Here is a 15,995-nt window from a genome sequence, read left to right on the forward strand (position 1 = left end):
AAGCAATGAAAACTGCTTGCAGGATACCTTTCACAGAATATCCTGAGTTGTAAGGGATCCATAAAGATCATCAAAATACAACTCTTTTGAAGATGAATAATATTTTCAGAAACAAGTAACTAAGGGATGCAGGTTTTTAATGTATTTTTAAAACTATTTCCTCTACCACAGCTCTGTATGTGGATAGTTCAGTCATTCTACTGAGATGTGGGATGCTAAGGGAAATAGTGGAAATAACTCCCAGTGATAGTGCAATGCTGGGAATGCTTCTCAAGTAGAATTAACAAACTGTGTGCAGGAAATTAGGAGTATCTAACCTACAAATTTGGTTACTATGTTTTTTAAATTGGTAGATATAAAAAATTCAAACAAGATCCCTCAATAATCAGTGCAGTATTAAGTTCCAAATGTTCCAATAATTCTCATCATGTGGAGCTGTTTTCTATACTTTGTTTTTGTTTTGGAGTATTGTGAACAGTAGGGGAAAATGCCATTCATAAGCATATGTGTTGCAAAAACATTGATTTTAGTTTATCTCATTATCACTTAAGGGCTCATCACTAAGTCACGCCTATAAATGCGGTATTAAGGGTAGCTGGTATTGTAAAAATTAAAATTTTTAATCTCTTCCAACCTTTTCAGTGTTTTTAGGAAAGAAAAAAGCTAAGATCTCTTCCTCCTCCCTGCAGTTTTAGGGTTCCTTATGCAATGTTGTGAGGCATGAGAATACATCTGCACTGAAATACTCAAACACAGCGACATCTTGCTTACAATCTGTCAGTCGTTTGAATCAAGTTAAGGGAAAGACATTTATTGATAACGAATTGATTGTCTCTGATGAGATGAAATTGTCCTTTGATTCTATTTCTCATATGGACTTCATGGCTTAGGGTCATTTATGGATATCCCTTGAAAAAGGTGGGAATGCTTTGCTATGATATAGGTGGGTGAGATTCGCAAAAGCAGATTTCATCTAGGGAAGTTTGATTTTCTCTGTAGTCAACGGAGACAAAGAAGGGTCTTCTGGAGTCAAAGACATTGAAAGTTAGGTACCTTCTATTGTTAAAAAAAAGTTAATGGTCTCTCCACTCTTTTATAAAGGGAATTAAGGGAAACTAGCCACCTCAACTTACAATTTTTCTTTGTGGATCTCACTCTGTTTTAAGCAGCTGTGGTCTTCTATTTGCTCCAAAAGAAAGCAAGAGTACATATCTTCCTGGTTCCTCATAGTTTATTTGCACTGTGTGGGTGGCAGGCACTTCTTCCTCCAGTTCCTTTAACCATAAGTTCTGCAATGGAGTTATATCCTTTGGGAAATTATTTTTGTCTTATATATTCCCCTAGGAATTTTCCATTTCCATTTAGTAAAGAACATTGTGTTTGGTTCATATCCTCATTGCACAGTGGGTTCTCTATAGTAGTTCTTTCCGCAGGAATGGTGCTCAATAATTCTCTCCAGTCACATCATTTAACAACCTGCCAGCTGTGTGCTTCCTTACATGATCAATGGAGCTCAGGAAGTTTGTTCTACACCTCACGTGAGATTTTATCTATTTTTATATATTTTCACCATTAACTTTTGACAAGTGGCTTAGCATCACTTTAGAGGGAATTACTTACATGGAACCTGTCAATGCAGTCTGATTCCAGCTGTGGGGACTGCAGTGTGAGTCTCAAATGCCATCTTTCTTTATGGACTCCTAACCAGATTCCAAGGCATCTCTTGGAAACAATGGAAGCAGGCACTGGAGGTGGTCCTAGAAAAGATATGAATATGGACTATTCATGAATATGAGTGAAAATAGACAATAGTTTTTCCTTAAGTTCCTATCATTTTATCCATGTTGAGTTTTGCCCTCATCCATAACAAATACTTCTTTCCCTCCACCTCTCCTACCCTGACAGATGCTGAAGGAAGAGAGCATTGCTACTCTTTCAGGGGATGTAACTGTATAACTTAGGTCATGTTTCTGAGCTCCACCAACTGAAAACATCAAAGTGAATTTGTTCTGATATTTGGCCGACTTATTTAGTCATCCCTCTAGACAAAAAGTTTATCTGAATTTTTGGTCTGCAGTGTGGCTAGAGTGTACGCTACCCAGATGTGTTTTCCTAACTTTGATGCAATAGAATAAAGGAAACATAAATACCCTTTTGAATACATCTTGTTATGGCAGTAATAGTTGAAACTAAGTTAAAATTATTAGATTTGACTGAACTGGGGCATGAACTTCAGCTGTATTACATCAGGGGAAAAAGAAAAGTGTTTAAATTAAGTTTTTGGGTATTATTTTAAAGGAAAATCTTTTCTTATCAGAAAGCCTATCTCAGCCAAAATCAGTAAGAGCATTTGTTACTAATTTAGTGGGGTGTGTTTGCATGTGATTATATATTAGTGTTGAAAAGTGAGCTCTTTCCTGTTCTACATAATTGAGTGGATATGCAGTGGAATTATCCTTAAACTTCTGCTCAGACAATGAGGAGATTTTTCAAGATTTGAACCAGAGAAAGTTACAAGGTTAATTATCACATTTCAGACACTGAATTGTACCTGACACTTGCTATCTTTACCCTGTGCTTCCCTACCTCTAGCAGCCCCACTGGGAATCTTAGCCTTAGCAGGACTTAAAATTTTAAAACTGTACATCTTTTTCCATCTCCTCCATAAGCTCAGCTGCTTGTTAGAATAAAGGAGAAGTTGAGGAATCATATGTTTGCATGGAAAGTTGTTATCTAAATGCATTAAGGCTTGTACATTTGATGGTGTCAGAATTTTCCTTCATGGATAAAATGGCTTTCTTCTAGGAAGCAATGGTGAACTGTGAATCTTTGAGTGTGACTCCAAAGACTTTTTAAAAGTGAGAGATTCTTCCCCTTAACTCCAGGTGGCCTGAACTGTTTTGCCTTTCTGTCAGCATGCTAGGGTAATAGGTAGTGAGGCTAGGTCAAAAACAGGTGAATTTGCCACATAGCTCTTTTTTTTGATAGAGAATTGGTGCCAAACATACTGGGAGGTGTTTAATTATACTGTTTACTAGCTCTTCCTTACTTCCATATTTTCATTCATTTTGAGGAGACAACAACAATGAGGGATATGAGTGGAGCTAGTAGTTGTCCCACTGCAAGTAGGTATAAAGTCGTATTTCCAAAAACATTAGTGAAGGACTTTTGCCATTACTGCCAATTGTGAATTGTTTTTTGTGACATAAGTGCATCAGTAAATACTGTATTTTGAAATGAAAGTCAGAAAGCCATATAGCTTCAGCTATGTTTAGAAGTGTACCAGGAGAATGGCACAGAATGTTATGCTGAACAGTAGTCTCACCCCTGTGAGTATGTATGTGCATATATAATGGCAGACTTACTTTTTGAAACTTACCCATAGCCTGTGGTGAGATATGCTTACTTCATTAGAATAATCCTCAGTTAAATGATTTTTACACTCTAAAATAATCAATTGTTTTGTGGCTCATCTTATTTTGAACATAAATTTTTTGGGATTAATATTTTCTTACTTTGGTTTGTTGGGGTTTTTTTGTGTGTTTTGTTTGTATGTTTTCTTTTAATTTTTTAAAAAATTAATATTGTTTTTATTTCTGCCTAAGTTCTAAATCTTAAGTTTAACTGGCAGAATGCACTGCCTAAGTTTATTGTGCAGCCAAGGCAGGTGGGCTGGTAAAGAAAACTGCACCTGGTTGTGTACCTGTAGGCTGTGTGCTTGTGAATTAGCAGGGTATTTCAGGTGGGAATTTCCTTAATTCTTCACTTTGAGAGAAGAGTTAGAAGGTGCAGTTCCAGGTGTGCAGAAGAATGACTATCCTTGGCCATTATCTGCAGCACAACTAATTCGGTGACGTAAAAATATATGTTCTTTTCATCAACAACTGAAGATTTGCTGTTGAACACACTGCAATGTTACTTCAGGTGTTTTTGTTTTGTTCTCTTTCTGTAGGTCGAGGGTTTCAGGCAGGGATATGAGGCAGCTCTTTGCTGCTTCATTATTAGGTTAAGACTGCCTGCTGTGTGATTTGGCAGTAGGATATTTTGGTCTTTCAGTACTTGTCTTGCCCCCAGAAAATGAAAGTACCCTACTAAAAATAATCATACCTGTGTGGCAGTACCTGTTGACTTAGAAGTTTAATGTCACATGAAGTAGGATGCAGTTCATAAAGGGTTTTTTGCTGGGTATTATGGTGAAGAAAGCATTAATGTGGTCTGTGCTGTACTTCATCTGTGGAGAAACACAAGATTTTTTTTTGTCTGAAATATATTGTTGTAACACCTTGTATGAACAATGAATTTTTACTTTCCTAAATGATGCCATGATGTTTTTGAAACATTTTTTTTCCTCCTAGTAAATCCAGTAATACTACAACTTAAATCTCTGCTTCATTTTCTTCAAGGTTAATAGATTGTGGTTTTTGACAGAGTTTTACAAAATCTGTATTTCATTGTGATGTTCCTATGTTTGGAAGTGGTTATGTCTCTTCCAGTAAAAAAAGAAGAGAAGACATTATGGAAAACTTGTAATTCAAAGACAAAGTATTCAAGCAAGCAATTCATGTATGATGACCTTTGCACTTTGACTTGGGAAGCTTGTTTTATTTCTAAATGTACTGTCATGTGTTCTCAGGATGTTACTAATAAGAGAGAAAGTCTATAAGTGTCTCAAAATAGAAAAGTAGTTTTAATGAGAGAGGTCCTGAAATTAGTGTTATAGTTAAGCCTGAGCTTCTAATTAGCCTGCCATCCATTTTCTTTGGTTTCTATGTTTGGAATTTGTTTCCAGAATGTGTAGTTTTAATTTAATCATTCTTAGCCTTACTTTTACTCTTAGACACTGTATTAGTCAACCACAATGTTTTTTAATTACTTAAAATTACTAGCTCCATCTGAATGAGGAGTTCTGGAAATTTTTTTCAGTTAATTCAGTATAAAGCAGAAGTGCCAAAATTGCAAGTGGGATTGGCAGTGGCTTGGAATTCGGGTTAGAACTTCTCTATCTTCAGCTGGCTTGCTGATTTGTTTGATGTTGATACTTTTATTGTTAAAGGTCTCAGAATAGAATTTGGTGGAATAGCTTTGTGTTCATTTATACAGAGGGGAAATATCTGTATTATGCATTACTTGGATTTGTTCTTATTGCTCTTTTCAAGATGTATTTGTCAACACATTTTTCTTTTTCATTATTACAATAAGATATAGATATGAACCGAAGTTGTTCTAGGACTTGTTTTACAGTGTATTTTCTGGGAAGCAATAATTTGTGGATTTATTCTAGATTTCTAAAACTACTCTCATCACGTGATATCTAACATGCTGCAAATGCTTTTCCCCCTCACTAGATGCATATGACTGATAACAGTGAGAGTAGTGGTCCTTGACAGGATGAAATCTTGCCTTTACTGAATGGATGCTGTGCTCCCACTGGGGTAAATGAATCCTTAATTTGACCCATTGAGCTTCATTGTACATTAATTTTTGCAGAAGTACAATCTGATATGTTTGTCTTGATTTCTTGGCCATCCATAATTTAACTGCTCTGATAGGCAATTAAAACTTCTCCGGTTGGGTCTTCTGGTTTTTCAACTGTTTGTTTAGGTACAAAGCTTATTTAAACACACTGTTGAAGCATTCAACTTCAACTGTTTAATTTTTTTTCTTTTATTGTAAAGTCTTTTTGTTCATCATTACATAATGCCATGTATTTGGTGACACAGACCAAGCTCTCCACCTCTCTGTCTCCATTTAGCTCATGTTTGGCTGTATTTTATATACATTGCTGCCAATTCAACCACAGCTTCACAATGAAACTCTGTCTTCAACATTCATTGACTATCACAGATTCTGTGACATATCTGTGTGCTATTTAACACATCCCTTTGCCTAAATAGAACTTTTGTTTTGAAGGGTTAAGTAAAGGATTCATTGTAACTCAGTGTGTTCTTGGGTTTTATGTAATTTGTAACAGATGTTGCTTCACTTGGATAAGCTACTAATTTTATAACTCCACTTTTAAATTTGGATTTTGTAATGTAGAACTTATTTTTAAATGCATTGCAAAGTGCCATATATATTTTGGAACACGTTTGTAGCATAATTCCAAGAATTTTTCCCCCCCATCTTGGTATTTAACAGTTGTACCAAATAAAAATTTGTTACTTTTACTCACTGTTGCAATTTCTCACAGGCAAAACTGTTTGCAATATTTACCTGTGTGTAGACCATTGAGAGGAGGTGTCAGGTATTTAAATAATCATCATTGTATTGTTAGTATCGACCATATTAACTCATCTGGTGTCTCAAAATTGGTAAATTCTTAAAAACAAACACAAAAAGCCAATAATATAGGAAAAAAGAGACAAATATAGAAAAGTATATTAAACAAGTTAAAATAATCTTAACTGTAATCCTTACTGCAGATGGGACATCAGAGACAAAAGGAATTCCTCATTTCTGTTCCCATGGCTTTACACAAGGAAGCTCAGTCAAGGATGGGCAGCAGTATAAAGCACTAAGATGGTTTAAATAAGCAGTAAACTGGCAACACTGATGGGAATAAGCAAGTTTTGCCACTACATTAGTGTTGCTAATGATAGTGGAACCCTGGAAAAAGTTAAAGATAGAATCTAAAATGTTAGGCTTTGTGCTTTCCCAGATCAACTGCACCTACGTAAGCAGTATGATAAATTATATAATTGTTAGATGTGATGATTGTTTAGTAATTAAATGTAATTATTATATAACCGTAAGAAGAATAGTGAGAAACTATGTTGGAAATTCAGAGAGGGGCTAAATTTATGTATACAGTAGAACAATATAAGTTTAATAATTAACATGAAAGTTATGTAATGATAGAGTATAAAACATGATCATTTCGGATGTATGGTTGGAGTCAGATTTGGGTTGAATACACCCCGATTCCCAGAGCTCTAAATAAAAAGCACCGCATATAATCCCCCGTGATTATGTGTTTTTGAACACTAACACTAAGACAGAAAAAATTTTGAAATTGATTTATACACATGAAGAGCTGCATGTTAAGTATCAAAGGAATATGAATATCTTACGTTAATTAGAATGTACTAATTTAAAGTAGAGCTAACCAGGTGGTCTTCATTCTTGGATTTTACTGGGAAGGTTGTTTATATACTTAGGACAGACAAAATAGAAACTTTCTATGGAACAGGGTGACATTGATCTATCAGGGTTTTAATTTGGGTTTAAATGTATTGGTACTCAAGTACTTTTGGGTAATGCACTCAGGTGTCTGGGTTTCTAAACCCACTAAATATTTTGCAGTAATTTTCAAAAATAATTTTATCCAGACTATAATAATGTAGATAAAAGGTGGAGAGACTTCTGAAGAAGAAGCCTATTTTCTTAATGAGTATTCTAAAGAGGAAAAAATTAAGAAGCTGGAGATAATTTTCCTTTTGAACTGACCATATTTATACTACTATGCTGCTGTATAGCTGAAATTATATTTACTTTATCCCCAAAGATTTTCTTATTGACATCATTGTCACTAGTTCTTAAAGTGAAAGAATTAAAATAAATGATGAAGCATGATTCTCTGTGGCTATAAGCCACTCCCGCTTTGGTTTTGTGTAAGACACAGTTTGATATTTGTGAAGTTGCAAAAGAGGGTTCTCAATATAAGCAGTACATGCATTTAGCTCTTATAAGTGTTTGAGTTGACTGTCATCAAAATGTGCAGCCTTTGTTATGCTTGTAGATGGTATTGCTTTGTGGTAAAATCCAATTTAGAAAGGTGCAGTAGAGCTGTTAGTGATAATTCTGTCTTGGAAGCAACAGAAGAAAACAAAACCACACAGCTTCCCTGACAGCCCTCAGTATTTTCTTAATCTAACTCTTGTTTTCAGAGTTACAGACTGCTATAGTAATTACTCGTGTTAATTTCATGTTCATCAAATGAGGCAGTAGATTTTCAGGAGGTAGCTGTGTGCATCCAGATAAAGCCTGGGTCATCATGCTGCAATGTCTTTTGTCTCTGCTGTCTTCTCTCATCAAGGCCATGTTGAGCTTCACTTGAAAGTCGAGTATTTGGCATCTAGTGAATTGAAGCTTTGTTGTCATCATGGTGGTCCTGTGCCACAATTTAAAGAGCTGCAGTCATGGTTAGCACAAGCTGAGACATTCTCATAAGGGTCAGATAATTGTGGCCTGGGGTACTTAATCCCAACGTGCGCTCTCACGTCGCCACTGCCGCGCTGTGGGAACGCCGCGGCATTTAGAAGTGCTCCCTTGTGACAGGGACGTGCTCATTCTTCCTGGTGACGGAGCGCTCGATAAAGATCGCCCTCTGACATGGATATCTCTGCCCACATTCCATAAAGCTTCAGTCACCTGTCAAAGGCTCTGTGCACAATGGCTGTTGAGTGAGATGGTCTGCACAGGGAATCAGGCTGCTAATCACTCCTTCTCTGTCTTGGAAACTACTTTGAGACTTGCCTGTTTAAAAAACCACAAAGTTTACTCCTAGAGCAAGGGCATTAAGAATTTTATATATAGAGGTAAAAAAAGGGGCTTGTAAGAAAAAACATATTTGACTTCAAATGCCTACACATCCTATGTGAATTAAGATATGTGATGGAGACTTCTTAAAACCACACACAAAAAATTGTTAGGCCTTGTTTTAGGTTTGGCAACTGAGTTGTATTTCCTTCTCTAAAATTGGGAAAAGAGTGAGACTAGAAGTAAATGTCCTGTTCAACAGCAATGAAGAAGCCATAATTAGCATTTCTCAGGTCTCCAATTCTTCCTGCTTTATATTCATTAACATCCTGCTTAATGAAGATCTAATTCTGCTTAAAAGTAGTTGAAAGGGGTTAGGTCAATTAACTTTCTTCCAATAAATTATTCTGTAAAAACAATTGCCAGAAGAGACCCGTGAGCTTCGTGATCCATGTGTTCATTTCAGAATAGTTAAATTTCCAATGTTACCTTTCATATTGTAACAAAATTTTCATACAAGAGTTGCTCATAAGTGCTATGGATGGCATGTAAAGAGATTCTCTATTCCTTATATGCCAAAATTCTGTTTCTTCATACTTCATTTCTGCTAAAAGTAAAGTTACTTCAGAATTCTGGAAGCTGAACCAAGTATATTAGAACTAGATGACAGTAAGACTAGTTGGCTATTTTTTTACCAGTTGTGAATAGCTGTTTTTTTTCTTCTTCTGTTTAAATAAAAAAACAGAAAACCATATTATCTGTCACTTTTTCCTGTTTTCCATTTTAGGATATGGCATAAAATCTGGCAGGGTTTTCAGTCCCAATGGTGTTAGGGACTCCAAGAAAATATACTACCAACACAAAGGAAGCTCCCTGGAACTTCATGCTCATTTCTTGCCCTTTATTTTTTCAAAATTATCTTCAACTTCCTATCCAGCTAAGAAGAAAGTGTTTTGTATTTTTGGAATTGTGTTTGTATTTTTTTATATTATTAGAAGAAGCCTGGGAGAGTCAATATTATGGTCCATTATTGCCTCAAGAAATTTGTCTGCATGTACAAGAGTGGGCTATGTTGCAAGCCTTTTTCAAGAGGCATAACTAATTTTGAAGTTATTGCTGGATGTTAAACAAAGACCTAAAAATATCTTACATTACCTCTAATGATGGAGAACTCTGACTGGTTTTAAAACTTGCATCAGCATTAGTTTACAGTTTTCACATGCTTGACATCTTACAAGACCTACTTAGCAATGAAAAAAGCATGGAGAGACATCTTTCTGCTTAAACACTTAAGGCCGAAAACATTGAGAAATGTTCTGTACTTGGAAATTATTGAAGTCAAATCCTTGTAATAGTGATGGGGTATGAAGTTCTTAAGACTATAAAAAAAAAATCTGGATTTCAATTCTACCATTGCAAGTGACAGTATGAAATGTAGTAAAAATGTTAAACATGATCTTTGTCTAGAGATAATTACTTGGTTTTTTACAGTATATTTTCATAATAACTTAACTGGCCTTTACTTTTCTGTAGTTACATGTGTTGAAATAGAGTAGGGATCTGTTCAGAAAAAAAAAAAAATAAATCAAAAGCGAGTTTTGATCAGTTATAAAAATATATGTTCAATATTGTATATCCACACTATTTCAGTATCTCTTAAATATTTCCTGCATCAGATACTTTCCTTTCATTCATAAATTTTAGAAAGATCATTTGAAAAACTTATTTTTAGTTTTCTTTGTTTGAAAGCTTTGTGATATTGAAGAAGGAGAAAGAAAAATGTTAAGTAGGCAATGATAGGTCTTATGCCATATAGATGGACTTTTTACTTAATAGTTTCCAGTTGGTCTAAAATCTTTATATGTAAGCTACATTTGAGACTGTCAGTTGCAATGCATTTTCCTACCTATCCTGTGAAAAAGTGAGACAGGGAGAGGTTTTCTTTTTTTATAAGATTTTATATCTATTTAGAAAGTTGATAAAATAGATATTAAACAGATTGAACAGCTACTCTGGGAACTGAAAATAAAATTGGGAAATGATGGAGAAATCATGATTGAGTCTGAAGAGACAAGGGTCTCAGATTGCAAAGGGTACAGATCCTTTATGTTCCTCAAATATTACAAAATATAAATAGAGATGTTCAGGCAAAATTAAAATGATTAAAAATATTAATGTCATGTTGTTAAAACTTACTCATTCCTAAATTCTGCAAGTGTTTGAATGAAGAGCCCCAGAATAATTCTAAAATTTGTAGCTCATGTCCTGGGAGATTTTTAGGGTAATTTTACTCCATGAGAAAAGATTTTTTCCCCCCCTCCTGTCAAGTATTTACTGTGTAACCATGTATTGTCAAGGAATCTTTAGTCTTGAGGCTTTTTAAAAATTACTACATCTGTGTGTGCCTATGTTATAGTGTGGTAATTCATATTGTATTGTCATGTGTCCTGGATATTCCAGATCTCAGAAAGCTATATTGGGTCACTTCATCTGTTAACAGAATAATTAGTGCTTAGAAGTGGTTTTCCTCCTCCTTGTTATTTCTGTAAGTTTAAAGTAGAGCTTGTATATGTGCAGTTATCTGAAGATTTAATTACTATGTTTCAGTGACCTGCAATGCTTAAAGACTGCACATCTCCTTTAGAAACTTAGGTCTACGACTTTTATAACATTTGCCTAATATTATTGTGCATGAGAACTGTAGAATTTTGTGCCAAAGAAGAACTTTTAATAGTTGTTCTTCTTAAGGGTTTTTATGAAACTGCTTTCAAAATGGGTTTTGGACTTGGTACATCTGGTATTGTTTGGAAGTACTGGGATATATTTGTTTTACACCTAGAGCCTGTGAAAAGGTGAGCATCTCCTTTGTTCATGTTTATAAAATAGGAAGGAAACCTATCCTTAAATGAAGGCTCCATAAGGTAAAAGGCCATGTCAGTTACTTCTCTTTATGCTGTTTGTGTTTCTGAAGTACATAGGACAATGTCAGCTAAAATGTAGCACAGAGTGAGAAATCACCTGGGAATTTATGAATGACTCCAGAAAGTAGCCTTTGCTATGTAAGTGGGGTTCAGGTAGTTGTCACACAAGGGTAAATCTGTTTGCTTAGATCTTCAACAAAATTAATGTTGTCTGAGCATTATCCATGGTAGGGTACAGGTAGCTTGCCAGGAATTCTGAATTGTATTGTCCCAGTCAGTGATGACTTTGGTGGAAGCATACCAGTGAATGAGCACACCTCATTAGCATATTAAATTTGTCTTCATTCATTGTTCTTCCCAATTTTTCAGTTGTATATTGGACAGGAAAAGAAATTAGATATTTGAAGGGCTCTGTTAGACTGAGGAAGATTTTACTGTTGTTGCTTGTCTCAGAAAGATGAAGCTGTACGATGCATAAAATTACTGTTACATGGGTCAGAGACAGCTGATGTAGGTTGCTACATAGTGTGCTGCTTATCGGTGGCTTTGTCACCCATAACTCTTGGAAAGTGACTGTGATATGGAACTTCACCTTTTGTAGAACATGAGGTGTGGAAAGCATCAAGGCTTTGGTCAGAGCAAACTGAATGCCAACAGAGATGCATCAGGTGACATGTTGGTGATATCATTACTGTTCTCTGACCAAAGTTTGTATGTTGGTTTTCACTGCTTGGGATTAATTTCTTCGTTCTCCTTCACATGGTTAGCTGGGGTTTTTTGTTTGTCTATTTTGTTACTTGGCTCTGATTTATGTAGTGTTTGGACTCATGGGTGTCCTGTGGGTTTTCTGCTTTATTTGGAAAGATTACATTTTAAAATCTAAAACAAAAGCTATCAACACATTTTGTTTGAAATGTTTCATATTTATAGTTCCCTAAAATTCTGTTTTCTTTATCTTCCCAGTCACATGGGAGCTTGGAGGGAACACACATACATCTCTAATGCCAGCATTGCAGATTAAAAATAGTTTTCTTCCACCAAATGCTAACAGCTGGTTGGCTCTCTTTCCCTGCTGAAGATGCATCATATAGTAGTTTCATTTTCCTGCTGTTGCCAAAATGTTAATGGATCAGGCTCTGCAAGTTGTACTTTGTAAATTCTGCTGTAATACTAATTACACTTAACTGCATTTCTATGAGGCTTTTCACAACTCCAGTCAAGCACCTATTACCCTGTCTTGCAAATGAATAAACAGAAAGTGGTTGAGAGAGGTGCTTTGCGTTGATTTAAATAACAATCAGATAATCAACGCTTCTGTAAACCCAAGTGTTGTTTGGGTAGCATGGAGATATAATGGCACTCCTGAGAACAGGTCTTTTAAGTTGTGCTCCGCCAGGATGAATCCCTAACCTTTGTACCTTTCCTTTACTTGGAGTACTCCAGCGCAAATACTGTGGAAAGTCTCTTGTCATATTGAAGTTACAGCAATTGCCTATTGAAATGATTTCTGAAACGAGTGTCATATAATAGGTTTTCTGGTTTTCCCCATCTTGAAGTACTCAGCAAAACACTTACCGTATTAGAAGTGAATCTGTTAGTTTTATTTTATTTTGAAAATTCTTTCATAATGTCTGGGACTTAAAGTGATATTGCCTTCATATACATGATCCATAATGTTTACATTTTGGCATAAACGCTGAAGGAACTAGGGCAAAATATGGAAAGACATGAGAGTTAATAAAATAACAGATGGCAGCTGTGTTCCAATGGAAATAATTATATGCTGCCTTTTTAATAGCATAAAATCAATGTGTTGTTTTTGATTAATACAGTAGGTTTACTGGTCATATGGAGATTAGTGTGTGATATAAACCTGAAAATTAGTTTGTTGTCACGTATTATGTGATATGATGGGCATTAATTTCAGGAATGCCTTAAAAATATGCTCTAAACAAAATCCTTTCTACACTTACTGTACTAGATGGATTAATCCTGTTGCCATATGGACTTGAAATTGCCTTGGGTATGCAAAAAAAAAATCTAGATAAATGATAATCATTTAATGCTCTGTGGTTTGTGTTTATGGAAAACAGAATTCCTCAGGATCTTCTAAAGGAAAACAAGAGTGTGCCAAAGGTAATTTCAGTGTTGAGTGTTCACGGATGGTAAAATTATATTTAACAGATGTTTGTAATTTTTGCAGGTAATAGCTCTAGCAGATGCAGCAGAAGAAAATCAAGCCAACATGTTCCAGGCATTTGCAAAGTTGAAAAGTGCCACCCATCTGGTGATTATGCTGATTAGTTTGTGGCAGAAGCTCAGCACTGATCAAGTTGCTATTTTGGAAGCTACGTTTTTGCCATTAGCAGAAGATACACAAGAGCTGGTAAGGATCTGTAAGAGCTGCTTAAAAGTTGCACATTCTCACAGCTTTAAATCCTTAAATTTCCTTATTTCTCCCTGTACTTTGCTGAAGACTGTCCTTTGAAGTAATTTAAGTAGCCTTACTAAGTAGGTGTTTGGTGCAGACTGTGCTGATTTCACAGCAAAGTGGATAAGTAGGAGTAGATTATAGAATGTTTCAAAAGAGGACACGGGTGGTGCCAGTTTAATTCTGCTTTGCCTTTCCTTACCAAGCCAAGTAGGAATGCCTCACATAAATTTAGCTGTTTCACCTTCTGTCCTGCGGTTAGGATAAACAGAATAAGACCCCCAGGTTTTGAAGACTCTAGTATGAATGTTCTATAACATACATGTCCACATTCCAATAGAAATATAAAAGGTATGCACAGCAAATACAGTACATACATTTAAGTTTATTAATCATTTGCCATACTTTGTCCTCAGTGTATTTACAGTGGTTTATATAAGGGATGAAACTTATCTCAGCAAAATACTGTGAATAGACAATTTCCTTGTACTCCATTCTGCATTCTGTGGATGTCACGCTAATTCTGTTTTGATTTAATGAGTGTGACCAGGTGAGATTGTGTATAAAATCTGGAGATTGGTCTGTGAACACAAGTAATGCTGTTTATATCCACACTTAAGGTCCACAGCTAAACACTTCCTTAGTTGAATTAAAGAATGTTCTCAACTTAATTAAGAGTTCATCCCCAGTTTGTTTCAACAATTATCTTAGGTACACATTAATTTTAATTTTCATGCTCTGCACAAGGTTTTTGACAATGTACAGTGAATCCAGATTTTGGTGCATACCTGGAATACTTAGAATGGTTTGTGGTCTTTTAGAAAACTTGCACTGGGTTCCAAGCGAATCTAGGATCTTCTGCCATTTCCACCTGGGGGGCAAAAAGTGTTTTGGCATTTTATGTGATATTGACTCATACCAGGCAAAGCAAAACAGTTTTGTTGAGATTTGTTTTGGATTTAGTCCTCATTTAAACTTGGAAAATCAAGCTTTGAAACTGAGGAACGTGCATTCCCATGAACTGAATTCAAAGAAAGTTCCTATGAATCTCCTAAAAGCCCAAACAAACATTTTTTTATGTGACTAATTTTTATTTTGCCATCAGGAATTGGGTTGCTTAGCTGCACGTTTTGATGAAGTATGGTACCATTTGTTGTATCCTGTAATGCAGGATTTTGCTTCAGCCTATATCTCAGTGTGGTTTTAACGTGGTGGTTAACAATGTTCCATGTTGAAGCTGCAAGACTTCACAAGCATTGTAAGGATGTATATCCTGCAGAGCAGTCAGGATGAAAAATGTAAACCAACAACTGGAGGTGGAAATAGAAACAAAACCTTTACAAGATACTGAATTACTTGCCATATTGAAGTTGTTATGGTACCACAGAAATCTGAATGTAATTTAAGAAGCTTAGGCAGGGAATGGGGAAATCTTCTGACATACCAATGATATTTACAGACAGAAGCTTCTAGCTAGTATTCAGGTTTCCTTGTAAGCAGTGAAGTAGAACACTGGTGAAAGAAAATACTCTGAAGAATTTTTATTTACTCTTCAAACAATTCTGCACAATGGTTTGTTGTATTTTTATTTGGAGGCAATGTGTTAGAAGACAGTTTGGATGCAGTCTACATCTCCAGAACATTTTCTGCCTTGTGAGCATTGAACTATGGAAGTGTTTTCTTAAAAAAAGGGAAATGTTTGGAAAACACTGTTAACATAAAAAGAAATGCCTCTTTTACCATAACATCAACATTATTCTCATACATGCCATTTCATTTAGAACAGATTGTATCTTGTTTTCTAGACCTGGCAATCACTTCAGTTAGATATTTAGCAAATGTGAAAGTGGCATTCTCTGTTCTCATTGTGTCACCATTTTTTTCTCAGACTGCTAAATGGTTTCTCTTGCTGTAAACTTTTGTCTAAGAACATATAAAATTTGGGTTTTCTTGTCTGCAATGATATAGTGGAAGAAATACTGCAAACTTGCATATTTTATATGAATAACAGATATTTGGCATCATGTTTTGTTTCTGGCAGTAAATTTCTAACTAACACCTAGATAGCATTGCTTTGATAAAACTGACTAAGCGGGTTGTTCAGTGTTGGAAATACAAGGACATTCCTCTTTTTCAGTGATTCTTTCATGAATGATGCACAGTTG

At 35.4% G+C, this 15,995-nt stretch overlaps 1 protein-coding gene across 1 annotated transcript in view; it reads left to right on the plus strand.

Moving 5' to 3' along the window:
- Nucleotides 1-15,995, plus strand: part of BBS9 (Bardet-Biedl syndrome 9) — a 285,911-nt gene that overhangs the window by 114,496 nt on the left and 155,420 nt on the right. The window contains exon 20 of the mRNA XM_058825345.1: nucleotides 13,603-13,785. Coding sequence (XP_058681328.1) covers nucleotides 13,603-13,785 — 183 coding nt within the window. The remainder of the gene's footprint in view (nucleotides 1-13,602; nucleotides 13,786-15,995) is intronic.

This window comes from Ammospiza caudacuta, chromosome 1 (assembly GCF_027887145.1).
Source record: "Ammospiza caudacuta isolate bAmmCau1 chromosome 1, bAmmCau1.pri, whole genome shotgun sequence".
NCBI lineage: Eukaryota > Metazoa > Chordata > Aves > Passeriformes > Passerellidae > Ammospiza > Ammospiza caudacuta.